This window comes from Eptatretus burgeri, chromosome 15 (genome assembly GCF_056783735.1).
Source record: "Eptatretus burgeri isolate ZD-2024b chromosome 15, Ebu_testis_v1, whole genome shotgun sequence".
Lineage (NCBI taxonomy): Eukaryota > Metazoa > Chordata > Myxini > Myxiniformes > Myxinidae > Eptatretus > Eptatretus burgeri.
In genome coordinates, this window is record NC_140975.1 from 52,712,358 (window position 1) to 52,728,964 (window position 16,607).

Sequence of the window (16,607 nt, forward strand, 5' to 3'; positions counted from 1 at the left end):
GGATGGGACAAAGAGAGACAGAGGTGGGGTTAGGGGTGTTAGCAGAGAGAATATGTTATACTTTATGAACACACACACACACACACACACACACACACACACACACACACACACACACACACACACACACACACACACACACACACACACACACACACACACACACACACACACACACACACACACACACGTACTTGGCCGATATTGGCAATTTTTTCGGGAATCAGCAGGTTGGAGTCAGTGTGATTACCGACAACAGTACGTACTGTATACAACCCAGAAACTTTGAGTAGCTCTCACCGAAAAACGACGTCGCATTTACGTAGACATTTCAGGGATTATGTTCACAAACATTAATCTTTATAAACAGCTGCGTGTGAAGGGTGGAAAAAAACAAATTGACTCGGTAATTTAGAAAACGCGTTAATACGGCAAAGGGCTTGAAAATCGGGTGTTATTTCACAACTTGCTCAGGGTGACTGAGCACGAACCACTCGCTCAGGGTGATTGAGCACGAACCACTCGTTCAGGGTGACTGAGCACGAACCACTCGCTCAGGGTGATTGAGCACGAACCACTCGCTCAGGGTGACTGAGCACGAACCACTCGTTCAGGGTGACTGAGCACGAACCACTCGTTCAGGGTGACTGAGCACGAACCACTCGCTCAGGGTGACTGAGCACGAACCACTCGTTCAGGGTGACGGAGCACGAACCACTCGCTCAGGGTGACGGAGCACGAACCACTCGCTCAGGGTGACGGAGCACGAACCACTCGCTCAGGGTGACGGAGCACGAACCACTCGCTCAGGGTGACGGAGCACGAACCACTCGCTCAGGGTGACGGAGCACGAACCACTCGCTCAGGGTGACGGAGCACGAACCACTCGCTCAGGGTGACGGAGCACGAACCACTCGCTCAGGGTGACGGAGCACGAACCACTCGCTCAGGGTGACGGAGCACGAACCACTCGCTCAGGGTGACGGAGCACGAACCACTCGCTCAGGGTGACGGAGCACGAACCACTCGCTCAGGGTGACGGAGCACGAACCACTCGCTCAGGGTGACGGAGCACGAACCACTCGCTCAGGGTGACGGAGCACGAACCACTCGCTCAGGGTGACGGAGCACGAACCACTCGCTCAGGGTGACGGAGCACGAACCAATCGCTCAGGGTGACGGAGCACGAACCACTCGCTCAGGGTGACGGAGCACGAACCACTCGCTCAGGGTGACGGAGCACGAACCACTCGCTCAGGGTGACGGAGCACGAACCACTCGCTCAGGGTGACGGAGCACGAACCACTCGCTCAGGGTGACGGAGCACGAACCACTCGCTCAGGGTGACGGAGCACGAACAACTCGCTCAGGGTGACGGAGCACGAACAACTCGCTCAGGGTGACGGAGCACGAACAACTCGCTCAGGGTGACTGAGCACGAACAACTCGCTCAGGGTGACTGAGCACGAACCACTCGCTCTGAATGACGTGGCGTGGCAAAAGTATCCGCAGTCAGTGAATGATTCGCTCAGAATGACGTAGCGCGGTACCGCTCTCGACAATGAGCACTCGGCAAGTGGCTTAAGCACTCATGCAAGCACTCCAATTGAATGGTTGATAAGCAACAGTTAGCCAGGCTTTCGCTGCATACCATGAAGGATCCCTTTAACTTTGAAGCCCCCTCTTCACCGTGCAGCAGCAGTTAATGAAAAAAAAATGAATTGATGAAATAAAATGACTTTATCCACAAAAGAGTTGCTGCTTAATGCAGAACAACCCTGGAGACATTGCAAAGTTCAATCGCCCTTGAAATAAACCTTGCAGAAAATCCGCCATTTTTGTCTGTGCACGTGTCACATCGGTTTGGGGTCCGCGCAAACGTAACAACTTCATTTTAAAACGTCTGTTTTTTACCAGTTTTGCTTTGATTCCCTGTAGAGTACCTCGCAAAACCTCCACAAATATAGACACAGATCTGGCAGCTGCTATGGATAGGCAGTCCCTCTGGGGGTTGGCGCGAGGTCGAGCAGTTAATGCATTAAATCACGTAGCTCAATGAAACTGGTTAATTTTGGCACGTTCCTAATTTTTTTGGTCACTCAATATAATTCTCCAACCAGTAGAACAAGATAAGTTCAATGCTTTGGAAATTTCACATTTTCTTGTGTATAAGTGGAGGCAGGAACATAGCCTTGCTTGCTTAAAGTAAATAGGTATACCAGCTAAGTTATAAGACTCGTTTATTTCTTTAAATTATCAGATTTCACCATTATTTAATCCGAACCTCAAAACCGAAATAATATTTCGATGATGTACTTTAATTAGTCCGTGAGAGTAGATCGTAGAAAATCGCATCGTGTTATGCATGAAATCGCTCAAACCTCCTTATGTGAAAACGATCGTACTTACAAAACTGATTTATGCAATGATTCGTAGCTGTGATGAACAGGCATTCAATGTGAGTGAGGACAGTGGAGGGGAAAAAAAAACTATCGTTAATAAATCATTGCGGCCTGTTTCAAGTTGAGGCATGGTTTAGCGGGCCAAAAAACACGGCGACTTCAGACCCCAGCGAAGATACTCAGGAAACGCTTGAAGACACCAGAGAGCGAGGTGGCTGAGGATCACCTGATGAAGGATATAATTAAATAAGGTCGTTAATTTTCTTCCAAAGGGGTGTTTTAATTAACCTAAACACCCAATTTTCAATCATGCACTTCCTTGGAGTTTTCTTGGTATGCATGCAAAGTTTCAGGCTGCTAGGTTTCATGGTTTTTTTGGAGTTGTGAAGGAGACACACACACACACACACACATTGTTGGTATAGATATGTATATATATATATATGTATATATATATATGTATATATATATATATGTATATATATATATGTATATGTATATATGTATATGTATATAAATATATATATGTATATGTATATATATATATATATATATATATATATATATATATATATATATATATATATATATATATATATATATATATATATATATATATATATATATATATATATATATATATATATATATATATATATATATATATATATATATATATATATATATATATATATATATGTATATGTATATATGTATATGTATATATATATATATATGTATATGTATATATATATATATATATATATATATATATATATGTATATATATATATGTATATATATATACTCGTGCGTGGCCGTATGTGGAAAAAAAAAAAAAAAAAAAAAACTTTAAACCACATGCCAGAAACAACAACTACACAGGCCATTCCTTGCTCTCGCGTGCCTGTACGTGCGTGGCCGTATGTGCAAAGTAAAGAAATAAATCTTCTTCTTTCAGCTGCTCCCGTTTGGGGTCGCCACAGTGGATCATCCGTATGATCCGCACAGTGATTTGGCACATGTTTTACGCCGGATGCCCTTCCTGACGCAACCCTGGTCGCCTCTTACGACACGGATATGGTACACCTATTTTAACCGGGGTATACACCGGCCCAGTACACTGGTACTCATTTCGCCGACCTCGGAAGGATGGCAGGCTGAGTCAACCCCCTGGTGTATTAATTCAGTGGCCCAACGGGGCTTGAACTCAGGACCTTTTGGATCCCAAGCCGCTGCCCTAACCACTGCGCCAACACCAGGCTCAAAGTAAAGAAATAAATAATAAAAGAAATTTTCAAACCGCGTGCCAGAAACAACAACCACATAGGCCGTTCCTTCGCTCTCGCGTGGCCGTACGTGCAAAAAAAAACTTTCAAACAACTACACAGGCCGTTCCTTCGCTCCCGTAAACGACGTCTGGATTGGGGCATTGTGTTCATCTATAAATGCGGATAAGAAATGGAGAAATTATTAGAATACAGTAAGTCATCACCATCCGGAAGTCTGAACGTTGTAACCCGTAATGGGAACGTGGCTGAGGATCTCTTCCCCTTCGGCCACGCCTACGCAGCACCGTGTTCTATCATTAGTTTGGTAAATACATGGCCATAACTTGGGAAGCACTTGTCCGATTAATATCAAACCTTGAAAAGGCACATACTCAGGTCCCCAACAATATACCTGGCAAGTTTCAATTAGATCTGACCAGTGGTTGTCTCGAAATAGCGGTCACACACACACACACACACACACACACACACACACACACACGCACACACACATGCACACACACACACACATTGCTGGAATTATAGATAGATATAAATATATATGTATACATATATTTATATATATGTTGAATGCTTCTGATCATTTTCCTCGTCGACAAGCTTTACAGCGAGTCTTTTTGTTGCATTTTTGCCTGACAGTAGCTCTTGCCTGTTCCCTTCCAGACCGGCTCATTCCATGGTACAAAGCCCTGGATTCCCCAAAAGCAGAACTTCTCGTTGATTTTCATGACCTTTCCATGCTTCGCCTTAACGAACCTTTTGTTCCTGTGCGAATTCGTCCCTCCTCGAGCGGGCAGCACTTGGCACTCGTAATCGAAAGCTTTGATGGCACCACGAAAGGCTTACTGCTGAGGCTCGGATTACAACCACAGATAATTTGGAGCATGAACAATGTCCAATCTTTTGGTCTGATATTTTCATTAGTTTTTAAGTTGTCGGTAAATTTTAATCAAATTTCAATAAATAACTCTTAAATTGCTTTTCGAAATGCCCTTGTCTTTTCCACACATGTGTTGCAATAACCTTGTATTGTTTAAATAATTATTTGACTCAGTGGAGTAAACTTTGTGAGTTTTATTCAGAGAGATTTATAGTCTGATAATTATGTTTCAATATGCATTGCAGCATCTCTGAGCACATCATCATTTAGGGTGTGGTGGTGGGGGGAAGGGAGTGGGTGGCTGTTTACTCGGTTGTCTTGTCCGAATGGCCAGAGTGGGTCACAGAAGGAGTTCTGCTCTTCACACTGTCCGAGAAACTGAGCACTCGGCAGACCTTCCGCCTTGTTCTGAGCGCGATGCCAGGGATGGACCCGTCCATGGAAAATGTTTACATAGAGCACGATTACAGGTTTCGGTGTTGGCCTTCTTTGCTTGGCTTTCCATTTTGGATTTGTTGTTTAGCAGAAACAATGGTTTACACACTTAAGCACCCAACAATTTTTTTATTTTATTTTTAAAGGTTCCACTTGGAACTGGCCCACACACGAGACCGTCGTTACGTCACCCTAAACAGCATCTCACGTGACGCAGCCGAAGTTCACCTGTTCAAGTGCAGCAAAAGAAGCACAGCGATTGGCCCCCTCTTGATGGAACCAAGAAGCCACGGGTTGCTATATCACGTTGAGAGCGTTGAGGGTCACCTCTTCGTGCTAGCAACGGATGCCTCCGATGGAGGTTATAGGGTATGTTTCAGCTTTTCACTGGATTCCTCTTCCTCCAGATTCACAGAAGTATGTTTGGTGTGAGAATAATGTATGCTGTTGTCTCGAAGCAAGCTAATGCTAGTAGATGGGAGCACTTAGCTTCATGTCCATCTCATGAGTGTCGCACTTTGCGATGCAACCTTCTGCTTGTGAAACACCAATGCGACAGTTTATACATACCTGGTCTGAGATTGGAACGCAGACTCGACAGTTCAAAGGTTATGTGCACTACCTCTGCACCATCCCGTTAAGACTCTTGCTAATAAAACATTAGGGTCACTTTCAATGGCTGACTTTTCCTTTTGTCCTTGGGGAAGCTGTGCCATCAGTCAACACTCCGGAAAGAATGTTGATGAAATTTTTTGTCATACTTTTTGGACAGTCCATCTTCAAACCATTCTTGGCCACTTTAAGCTGGGCTTAGTGAAGATCATTTTTGGTCATTGTTAAATAAGTCTGAACTTTGGTTGGGTTTGAGTAGGTACTAATTTGATTCCATTTGTAACTATTCTGATTATTTTGATGGTGAATCATATGATTATTTGTGGTGTATTTTTGACGCCCGATTTGTATAGTCGTGTGGCCTTACCTCTACAGATGCTGCGTGCAGGGCCTGGTTCTCTGGGCCGTCACGACTGGCTGGAGCTGTGGAGACCCCGTGACCACTTCCGTCTGCTTGACATGGAGTTTTTTCAGGATGCAAGTGTGGCCTGTTTGGCTGCAGCACCAAAAGAGCCTCCTGGAAAGGGAGGTCTGTTACTAGAGATAATCCCGTACAATGACCCTGCAAACGTGCACATTGTGGAGGTACCCAATGGCCATTTTATTAAGTGTGATTTTTCTCCTGTAACATTAATCCTGATGCTGACCTCATCAATATATACATGATTTATAAATTGACAACTCCCATTAATTATTAAACTTTCTGTCTTCTTCTTTTGGTGAAGCTAAATTATTTTCATTTCATGATTTTGTGAATCTGCCATTCAGCTCCCACAATGGGCATGCCACATCAGAGCCGGACCTAACCCTGATCCCATGACTTCATTCTTCACCTTTGATCTTTCCTCACCTTGCTGCCATCCCACACGGCTCCGTTGTGACCTGACAAGTGGACGGCTTCACACGATGCATCGTTCGACGGGTGATCGTAGGGGGAAGCATCAGGAAGCGAAAAGCAGTGGGCAGTACACTGTGCATCGTTTGAACGCACAAAGCATGGTTTGCCTTCGCAAAATTTCCACACTTTCTAAAGCATCAAATTCCAAGACTCTCGAAGCTTCACTTGATTATTTTGCAGGATGGTGCAAACGTTCCAATGACTTTGATTACGGAGCCAAGAGCGATGGAATTGCCATCCGAGCGCCCCCTGCTTGCCACAGTATACGGAGCTTACGGCATTCCGTTGAGCCTCGCCTATAAGCCTGAGTGGTCGGTGTTGTTGGACAGTGGTTGGCGACTCGCATTTTGTCACGTCAGGTGAGAAACTCCTCCTTTTGCATCCTCTGACCACACCCTCTGATTTTTCACCACATTTTAAAAGCCACGATGTATTTGTTGCACCAGGGGTGGAGGTGAAGGAGGTCGGACATGGGCGTTGGCCGGGCGTGGAGCTGGTCGAGTCAAAGCTGCCGAAGACCTGGCTGCCTGCCTACAAATGTTACATTCCGCCGGGCTGAGCCGACCAAGGTGGACCGCACTTCTGGCTGCAAGTGCAGGGGCAGTGACAGCAGCATCCATGGTTAACCAAGTACCAAATCTTGTGGCTGCCATGGTCTTCAGAGTAAGTTTCATTCTCTAGAAACACAAATGATGTTGAATTAAATTATTTTGATTACTCTTTTCCTTTCACCTTTTCAGGCCCCTTTCCTCAATGTACTGGAACCGATGCTCCATCCAACTGCAGGGGGTGTGCAAGACCAAGATGAATGGAGCGGAGCATGCATTGATCAAGATAAAGCTGAAGTCATCAGCATCTACTGCCCACTCCACAACTTGCGACCTCAAGTGATACTAATGGCCAGACCATATGCATACATCTTGTGTTATATACCATCGTCATTTTATCATGGTGCATATATCTTGACCATATACATCTTCTACCATGATCTTGGCCAGACCATGTGCATATATTGTCTTGTTGTGGACAGGTATTCCAACTGTGTACTTTGTTTCAAAGTGCTTAATTTGCAATATATATATATATATATATATATATATATATATATATATATATATATATATATATATATATATATATATATATATATATATATATATATATATATATATATATATATATATATATATATACATATATATATATATATATATATATATAATGGAGCAAGTATATGTCCAGCCACTAACCCACGTAACTACATGTCTCTTAATTACTTACTGTTTGACCGTCAGGTGCACCAACCATGATTACGTCTATTAATTATGTACTATTGGAATGTACCTTTTAAATCTTCAGACTAAGACCCCTTAGACCTATGAAGACCCTTTAAGCATTTTAGACCCCTTGACCCCAAAAGACTATAGACCTAGTTAAGCCATTTTGACCCAATAGACCCTATTAAAATCTAAAACCATTTTGACCACTTCACCCTTTAGACCGAAAAGGGGAACCCAAACGCAAAAAAAAATATATATATATATATTGTTGCGAATTCGCGCCCGCCGGCGTGCGAACGGCCACGTAACTCGAATCGCGGCACGTTGCCCACCGGACAGACAATTCTGTCATGACCCTCTCGGACTAACGCCGGGAGCTAGTCACGGGTGGGCCTTTCGGCCTCACCACGATCGTGCCAATCGGCCCCCCACGTGGGATAGGATTGTTCGCCAAATTCGACCTACCTAAGTACCCACGCGATGGGTAGACCGGGCGATCGCACCTCGCCGCAGGTCGACTCCGGGCACGGGCCACTTAAGTGACCCGTTCCGTACTATCGGGATAACCGAGCGGTGTTATCGTCGGCCTCGACGGTTCCGATTAATTATCGGGTGTATTAAGCCCACTACCAACCCTTTACGTGAAGCAAGATGGAGATTCAATTAAAGAAAAGACGAAGCGAAACGGGAAAACAGTTCAACATGATGCACATTTATTCCGCGGCACACAGAAAGCACACCTATACAGCCAAACAGAATGCACATACAGTGGGGAGAACAAGTATTTGATACACTGCCGATTTTGCAGGTTTTCCCACTTACAAAGCATGTAGAGGTCTGTAATTTTCATCATAGGTACACTTCTCCTGTGAAAGACGGAATCTAAAACAAAAATCCTGAAAATCACATTGTATGATTTTTAAATAATTAATCTGCATTTTATTGCATGAAATAAGTATTTGATACATCAGAAAAACAGAACTTAATATTTGGTACAGAAACCTTTGTTTGCAATTACAGAGATCAGACGTTTCCTGAAGTTCTTAACCAGGTTTGCACAGACTACAGCAGGGATTTGGCCCACTCCTCCATACAGATCTTCTCCAGATCCTTCAGGTTTCAGAGCTGTCGCTGGGCAACACAGACTTTCAGCTCCCTCCAAAGATTTTCTCTTGGGTTCAGGTCTGGAGACTGGCTAGGCCACTCCAGGACCTTGAGATGCTTCTTACGGAGCCACTCCTTAGTTGCCCTGGCTGTGTGTTTCGGGTCGTTGTCATGCTGGAAGACCCAGCCATGCCCCATCTTCAATGCTCTTGTTGAGCGAAGGAGGTTGTTGGCCAATATCTTGCGATACATGGCCCCATCCATCCTCCCCTCAATACGGTGCAGTCGTCCTGTCTCCTTTGCAGAAAAGCATCCCCAAAGAATGATGTTTCCACCTCCATGCTTCACAGTTGGGATGGTGTTCTTGGGGTTGTACTCATCCTTCATCATCCTCTAAACACGGCGAGTGGAGTTTAAACCAAAAAGCTCTATTTTGGTCTCATCAGACCACATGACCTTCTCCCATTCCTCCTCTGGATCATCCAGATGGTCATTGGCAAACTTCAGACAGGCCTGGACATGCGCTGGTTTGAGCAGAGGGACCTTGCGTGCGCTGCAGGATTTTAATCCATGACGGCGTCGTGTGTTACTTATGGTTTTCTTTAATACTGTGGTCCCAGCTCTCTTCAGGTCATTGACCAGGTCCTGCCATGTAGTTCTGGGCTGATCCCTCACCTTTCTCATGATCATTGAGGCTCCACCAGGTGAGATCTTGCATGGAGCCCCAGACCGAGGGAGATTGACTGTTATCTTGAACATCTTCCATTTTCTAATAATTACGCCAACAGTTGTTGCCTTCTCACCAAGCTGCTTGCCTATTGTCCTGCAGCCCATCCCAGCCTTATGCAAGTATACAATTTTGTCCCTGATGTCCTCAGACAGCTCTCTGGTCTTGCCCATTGTGGAGAGGTTGGAGTCTGATTGATTGAGTGTGGACAGCTGTCTTTTATGCAGATAACGAGTTCAAACAGGTGCAGTTAATACAGGTAATGAGTGGAGAATGGGAGGGCTTCTTAAAGACAAAACTAACATGTCTGTGAGAGCCTGAATTCTTACTGGTTGGTAGATGATCAAATACTTATTTCATGCAATAAAATGCAAATTAATTATTTAAAAATCATACAATGTGATTTTTAGGATTTTTGTTTTAGATTCTGTCTTTCACCGTTGAAGTGTACCTATGATAAAAATTACAGACCTCTATGTGCTTTGTAAGTGGGAAAACCTGCAAAATCGGCAGTGTATCAAATACTTGTTCTCCCCACTGTATATCAAATGCTACAAAAGAAACACAACAATGCAGATCTACAACCGACGACGCGGGCACACGGCAACACTTACACAGTTTTACTTTACAGACGGCGCCAACAACACATTTACTCAAAAGCAAAAGAAAAGGGCCACCCTCAAAGACAAGGGGGCAGACAGGGCCTGTGGGCCAATATTTGCGCGGGACCTGAAAGAGCGGTCAGGTCCGCGAGACCGGGTGGATCCTACCCGTGTCTTTGTGATGAGCCGCAAATGTGGCGGCGCTGCGGTGCCCCGACTTCGTGCTCCTTCGCGGGTTTCGTTGGCACTGCTTGGAGTAGGGTGGGAATGGGGCCCCCTTTTCGCACTATCTCAGCGCGGGGGGGAAAAAAGGGCGGGGGGGGAATTGTTGATGCTCTGGGGAAAGAGGATAGCTGGCTTGCTTGGGTCCCGCGACGAGCGATTCCACCGCGAGCTCGTCGCCGACCGCCGTCTTCCTTGCCTCGGACCCAAGCTACTCGGTCTCTTCCCCCATTCTCCTCAGCCGACTGCCGCAAACCACCTGTTCGCCCTCGCCTCCCGACTCCACTCCCCGCTCCAACCCGACTCTGCCCCAAAACTCTTTGCCCTTCCAAGGCCGACTCTGCGCTCAAACCGACTCGACCGCGCTCCAAGCTCCCTCTCTCTGCAGCTCCCTGACAGACTCCGAACCCTGACAGACTGCCCAAATTTGCCCTGCGCTCGGCGCTTTATAGGCCGGCAGGAGAACCCATATGCAAATTTCTGGATCAGAACGAGCTCGGGGGTGGAGCCACGCTCGCCCATTGAACGGAGGAAAAGGGGCGTGAGTCTCCCCTGATCCGAGAATTTGCATATCTCGATTCTACACCTACGCGCCTGGAGGCGGGGCCAAACCGCCCCGCGCTTGCTGATTGGATGGATCAGAAGTGGGCGTGTCGCATTCCTGATCCGACTTCTCCTCGGAAAGGCCGCATTTTGCACTCGCGGTTCGGCGCGCACCTTGTACGAGCCCAGGACAGCCTGACGCTCGGTGTTCACAGGTGGTGCGGGAATGGCGGTAGAAGGAGGAGAGGTGAAGGTGGTGGAGGGTTTATGGCCATGGTGCTGTTTGGAATGGCGGTGATGATGTTTGCGGGAGCGAGTTGTGAAGGTAAAGATCGTGGCTGTTGGCATTGTTGTTGTGGTTGATGGTTGTTGTGTGATGGCGGTTGAGACGTGGTTGGTTCAAAATAAAGATAGAACAGAAAAACGGCTATTTTAAAGCGTCGCAGCCCGAATGAATCACATTTATTCCCTCTAAACAACGGGTTTGGGGGCTAACTACACATGTACTTTGAGATATCTCACCTACGGGACCTGAATGGTGGTTTGCAAATTTCCTCAACCGCAACAGTATATATATTCCAAAAAACTATTGAACATCATTAATCATGGTCTAATTTGAAGGGGAAATTTTTTTTGAAATTTATTGGCCAATCACAAAAAAAGCCTAAAGGGGTCAATTTTCACCAATGACGTCACATCTTGAACCCACCTTCTTTTAAAATAGCAGCTTACATAGAGAAAGTGTATTTCAAGCTCGATTCCGACGCCAATTCCACAGTCATCAGCAACTCTGAAGGTTATCAGCATGTTGAAACTGATCAATGGGATTTTGAAGAAACTATTGGAGAAAATATTAGGAATGGAAACGCTATCAGGAGAATTATGGAACAGTATCGCTTCCAGCCTGATGCAAGCGATTCAGACGAAGATGGTGACAATGGCTGTGATAGTGAAGATGCAATTGCCGGTAGCATGTTCACTACAGATTGGTAGGTTTTGTTTTTCCGTTCAATTGACAGTTTATAAGGGACTTTGTTTTAATTGATAAATCAGTTATACTATTCCAGCAGAAACACAGCACAGACACCGCCAAGGCATACTCGGACACCGCCGACAAAGTCGGTGACGAATGCTTTGTCCCTCTGTCGCAGGTTGTATGTTACGGGATCGTTCCGTTTCATACTTTCCCGGGACGCCATTCGTGCCTGGTCCTGTTCATGCCGTGCTGTGCCCCACCGTCATATTCGTGCCGTGTCCCACACTCAGGGTCTTTTGGCCATTGGTGTAGCATGAAAGCATCTCGGTTGTATTACTACAACCAAGGATGCATCAACTCAACATATTTGTGGAAAATCTAAAATTATTTGCCGTTTTGAATTCAATCGTACCATGATGTAACCCGTAGACAGTAGGGATACGGCGGTGTGACGTCACGTCTCAGTACGAAGAAGATGATTGACTCTTAATCGCAAAATTACCAACTTTATAAATCGCAAATCAGAAAAGGACATCATTCCTATTTTGTTGTGCATCAAGGGATATATTAGCGTTGAGGTGGTCTCAACATGTTGGTCCCCTTTAAGTCCCTTGACTTAATTTAAACCTGAACACCCTTTAGCCATGTTAGATATCTATAAACTGCTTGGACCCTTGACCACTTAGCTTTTGACCCTTTACATCCCTTAGAGATGCGACCCTAAGTACTATTGGAACGTACACTTTGGACCACATAAAACCTTTGAGGCACACCACAAAAACATCTATAATCTTCTTGAAAAACAGACTACACCTATTTCAGCTAGTGATGCACGAACTCTACCCACCTAGACAGTGGGTACTCTGCTGGTGTATGCTAATGATACCTTGAGCTGGAGATGGTCTCAATGGTCGTAATTCTCCTGTTGTACTCGGGTGATCTCACAAACAGCACTACCCATCGACCTACATCGCTTGCAATCGGGATGATGAGCACGTGCCCCTGGAAGGTACCCTGCGCTATGCGATGGAACTACGGGATGCAAATTCAGAACATGGACGTGGAGCTGATGGTGCAGGTAATGTGATGAACAACCTTTTTATTATCTTGCCAAAACGAAGTTTTTGTAAGATATGTTAGTCAGCTTGTATTTATTTATTTATTTATTTTTGTTTGTCTGTAATCACGTATAAAAAATTCTGCAGAGCACAGTTATCATTGGAAATTTTTGTAACTTCGCATATCAGAGGCCTATAGAGGTCCCTTTCAGCACACAAAATTTTGAAGGTCAAGGTCAAAGGTTAAGGTCACTTTGTCGCAAATCAGGGGAGTCGACGAAACCCTTATATTTTGAGTAATTTTGATCGGATTGTCTTCAAACTTCATGGGAATATAGTTCATGGTCTGGCGCTCAGCTGATTAATTTTTGGTGGCGATTGGCTTCATATGTTTTTTTTTTTTGTCTTCATACGTTTTTTTTTTTGTCTGAAATCACGTATAAATCACTCTGCAGAACACAGTTCTCATTGGAAATTTTTATAACTTCACATATCAGAGGCCTATAGAGGTCCCTTTCAGCGCATAAAATTTTGAAGGTCAAGGTCACTTTGTCGCAAATCAGGGGAGTCGACGAAACCCTTATTTTTTGAGTAATTTTAATCTAATCGTCTCCAAACTTTATGGGAATGTAGTATATGGTGTGGCGCTCAGCTGATTAGTTTTTGGTGGAGATTGTCCTTGACCTTCATGGTTAGCGCCTGAGGTCAAACATATTTGACCCCAAGGTCAAATTTTCAAGTTTTAGGAACCATATCGTGTAGTACCTCAAATTGAACACCTCTGAGTGCTTTCTAGATATGTCAAGCTTGAGACATTATGACGTCATTTGGTGACGTTATGAGGCAAACATATTTTTCATGGTTACTCTGTAGAACGATTCTCATCGGAATCTCTCGTAGGCAGATATTCCTCAAGGAGTCGCTCCTGGTGGATAGCAGCTCTGACCACCTCAGTGTGACCTTAAAGAAGTCACACGTGGTCACCTTTTGGCAAGATACGGGTCACCTTGCGGGTGACATTGGTTTATTTTAAAGTTGTAAATACAGGAGTAACCAGTCATTCAGAATGACTTCTTGTAATAAGGGAAGGGAATAAGAGTCCATGATGAGTGGACCAACATCACCTCAAGACCAGACTAAGTGGGGCAGGCCATTGTGCCACCTTGAAATCGTTGAGTCAGCCAGGTTTTCACCGATAACGAGCTGCGATTGGAGATCAATGATGGTTCCCAGTGCAGCCAACTCGTAATATGAGCCAATTAGTAGCACTTGAAATTCTATCTCATGATGAAAACAAACGTATTGTTGCGAATTCGCGCCCGCCGGCGTGCGATCGGCTGCTCGACTCGAATGGCGGCCGCCTCGCCCACCGGAACGGACAATTCAGTCATGACCCTCTCGGAACAACGCCGGGAGCTAGTCACGGGTGGGGATTTAACTTCACCACGATCGTGCCAATTGCCCACCCGCGCAGGATAGGGTTGCTCACCAAATTCGACCTACCTAAGTACCTGCGCGAGTGGTCGACCGGGCGATTGTACCACGCCACAGGCCGACTCCGGACACGAACTGCTTAAGCGGTCCGTTCCGTGCTACAGTGATAACCGAGTGGTGTTATCGTCGGCCTTGACGGTTCCGATTAATTGCCGGGCGTTTTAAACCCACTACGAACCCCTTACGTGATGCAAGATGGAGATTCAAACAAAGGAAAGGACGCAGCGAAACGGGGAACAAGTTCACACAATGCACATTTATTTCACACAGAAGGCACATATATACAGCAAAAGAAAAATGCACATCAAACAGTTAAAACAATAGAAGCAACTGCAGAGCCACAACCGACTAAGACCGACACACGGCAACACTTAAAACAACACTACTTGACGGACGGCGCCACCACAAGCATTTACACAAAAAGCAAAGGAAAAGAAGCCGCGACTTCCCTTTTCGTGGCTGGTGAGTCCCTCTCCCATGACCGTCAACGGGGTCGCGCCTGGCCCCGACCTCTCTCGTGGCCGGCGAAGCCTCTCCGGCACTCCTCGTCCGGACGCGCAGGTCCACCTCTCAACCGGCGCTGCCACGTCTCCCGTCCGTGTCTCCGTTCACAGGTCGCTCACCAAGCCGCGAGCGCAGGACCTCTTCCCCCGACAAGACAAGCAGACAGGAAGCCTCGAAGACAACTTCTCTCTTAGACGGGAAGCCTCAAAAAACCAACTCAACTTTCACGAGATGGGCAGCCTCGAAAAACAACTCAACTTTTAGGAGACAGGAAGCCTCGAAAAGCCATCTCAACTCTCCAAGGTCCGTGCTGTCCGCCTTTTGTAGCGAGGGGCTCAGCCCTTCGCTCCGCCCCATTTTCGGCCCCGCCTCCCTTCGAGCTTCTTGGAGAAGCCTCGCGCAGGGGGGCGTGCCCTCTCGCTCTCCCTCCACCCCGCCCCGTGCGGGGGCCGGGGGTCAGTTTTTGGCTCAGGACCTGAGAATTATTCCCCCAAAAAGAGGCCCCCACCTTTGACCCCCGGCTCGGATCGCACTTCCACCACACCGAGGGCGGAAAATTTAAACGGGAGAAACAGGTGGGAAAAGCCCCCGAGCATCATTGTTAGTTTTTGTTTGTTCCTCCGTGGAGATCGTAACCGCATGGGGCCTATTGAATGGGGAGTGGCAAAGATGTGGTAGCGTAGATGGTGGAGGTGGCATGGTTGTGGTGGGGATGGTGTGGTTGTTGAGATGCTGTTTGTTTGAAATAAAAGATAGAACAGAAAAATGGCTAACTCAAAGCGTCGCAGCCCGGATGGATCACATAAATTCCCTCTATACAACGGGTTTGGGCTAACAACACATGTACTTACAGAGATATCTCACCTGAGGGCCCTTTATAGTGTAATGTGAATTTCCACAACCGTAACAGTATTATTTTTCCAATGAAATAGCATCAGTAAATGGAAATTTTTTTTTTCTTTGCTAGAGGTCATAATTGAATGGTAAAGGCCATTGTTCAAACAAATATGGATTGGTGGTTTCGGGTTATGATTTTCAGTCTGGGTGCGAGAGGTCCGGGGTTCGAATCCCAGCCAAGCCCAATGAAAAAACAAAATTGGGCTTGTTCTTCACAAAGTGGGATACCATGGACACCAAGACTAAACACTTAATGCCTCCCTCTGGGAACCACAACTCGTGTAGTGGTTGGCCTGACACCAATTAGAGTACTAGATCAAATACGACATTGGAATCAGGAGAGACTCAAATAGACAAAGACCGAATTATCAGTAGCAACAACCAACACTGAGGTTTCCATATTTTCATCATCAATAACATGCCGTTTTTCAGGAAAACTGGGGTGTTATTCAGTTATTCTTTCATGCAGATTCATTTAGTTGAATGCTAAACACTTTCATGATGCACTTACGGTTGATGAAAGAATTTTTAATTTTTACGGAGGCATCTCTTACGTTTCGGCCTCAGGTGCGATGACAAAAGAAAATCGACTCCCAGAGGAATCCAAGCACATCATGTCGTGTGCTTTCTGAAGCTCGTAATTCAAATCCATAACAGGCCTTTAGATTTCAACCGACACTCT

At 45.6% G+C, this 16,607-nt stretch overlaps 2 protein-coding genes across 5 annotated transcripts in view; one reads left to right on the plus strand and one right to left on the minus strand.

Moving 5' to 3' along the window:
* Positions 1-6,117, minus strand: part of ABCC10 (ATP binding cassette subfamily C member 10) — a 71,265-nt gene extending 65,148 nt beyond the window's left edge. Inside the window, exon 1 of the mRNA XM_085855925.1 lies at positions 5,988-6,117. The gene's annotated coding sequence lies outside the window, so the exon portion shown is untranslated. The remainder of the gene's footprint in view (positions 1-5,987) is intronic.
* Positions 1-16,607, plus strand: part of PREPL (prolyl endopeptidase like) — a 38,096-nt gene that overhangs the window by 17,056 nt on the left and 4,433 nt on the right. For 3 of the 4 annotated variants that reach the window (XM_085855933.1, XM_085855935.1, XM_085855936.1), the window contains 9 exons: positions 4,357-4,599; positions 4,908-5,043; positions 5,155-5,377; positions 5,996-6,205; positions 6,389-6,619; positions 6,699-6,877; positions 6,965-7,181; positions 7,259-7,405; positions 12,924-13,050. In XM_085855933.1, the coding sequence (XP_085712059.1) occupies positions 4,357-4,599; positions 4,908-5,043; positions 5,155-5,377; positions 5,996-6,205; positions 6,389-6,619; positions 6,699-6,877; positions 6,965-7,181; positions 7,259-7,405; positions 12,924-13,050 (1,713 nt within the window). The remainder of the gene's footprint in view (positions 1-4,356; positions 4,600-4,907; positions 5,044-5,154; positions 5,378-5,995; positions 6,206-6,388; positions 6,620-6,698; positions 6,878-6,964; positions 7,182-7,258; positions 7,406-12,923; positions 13,051-16,607) is intronic. The other variant, XM_085855934.1, reaches the window with a different exon arrangement.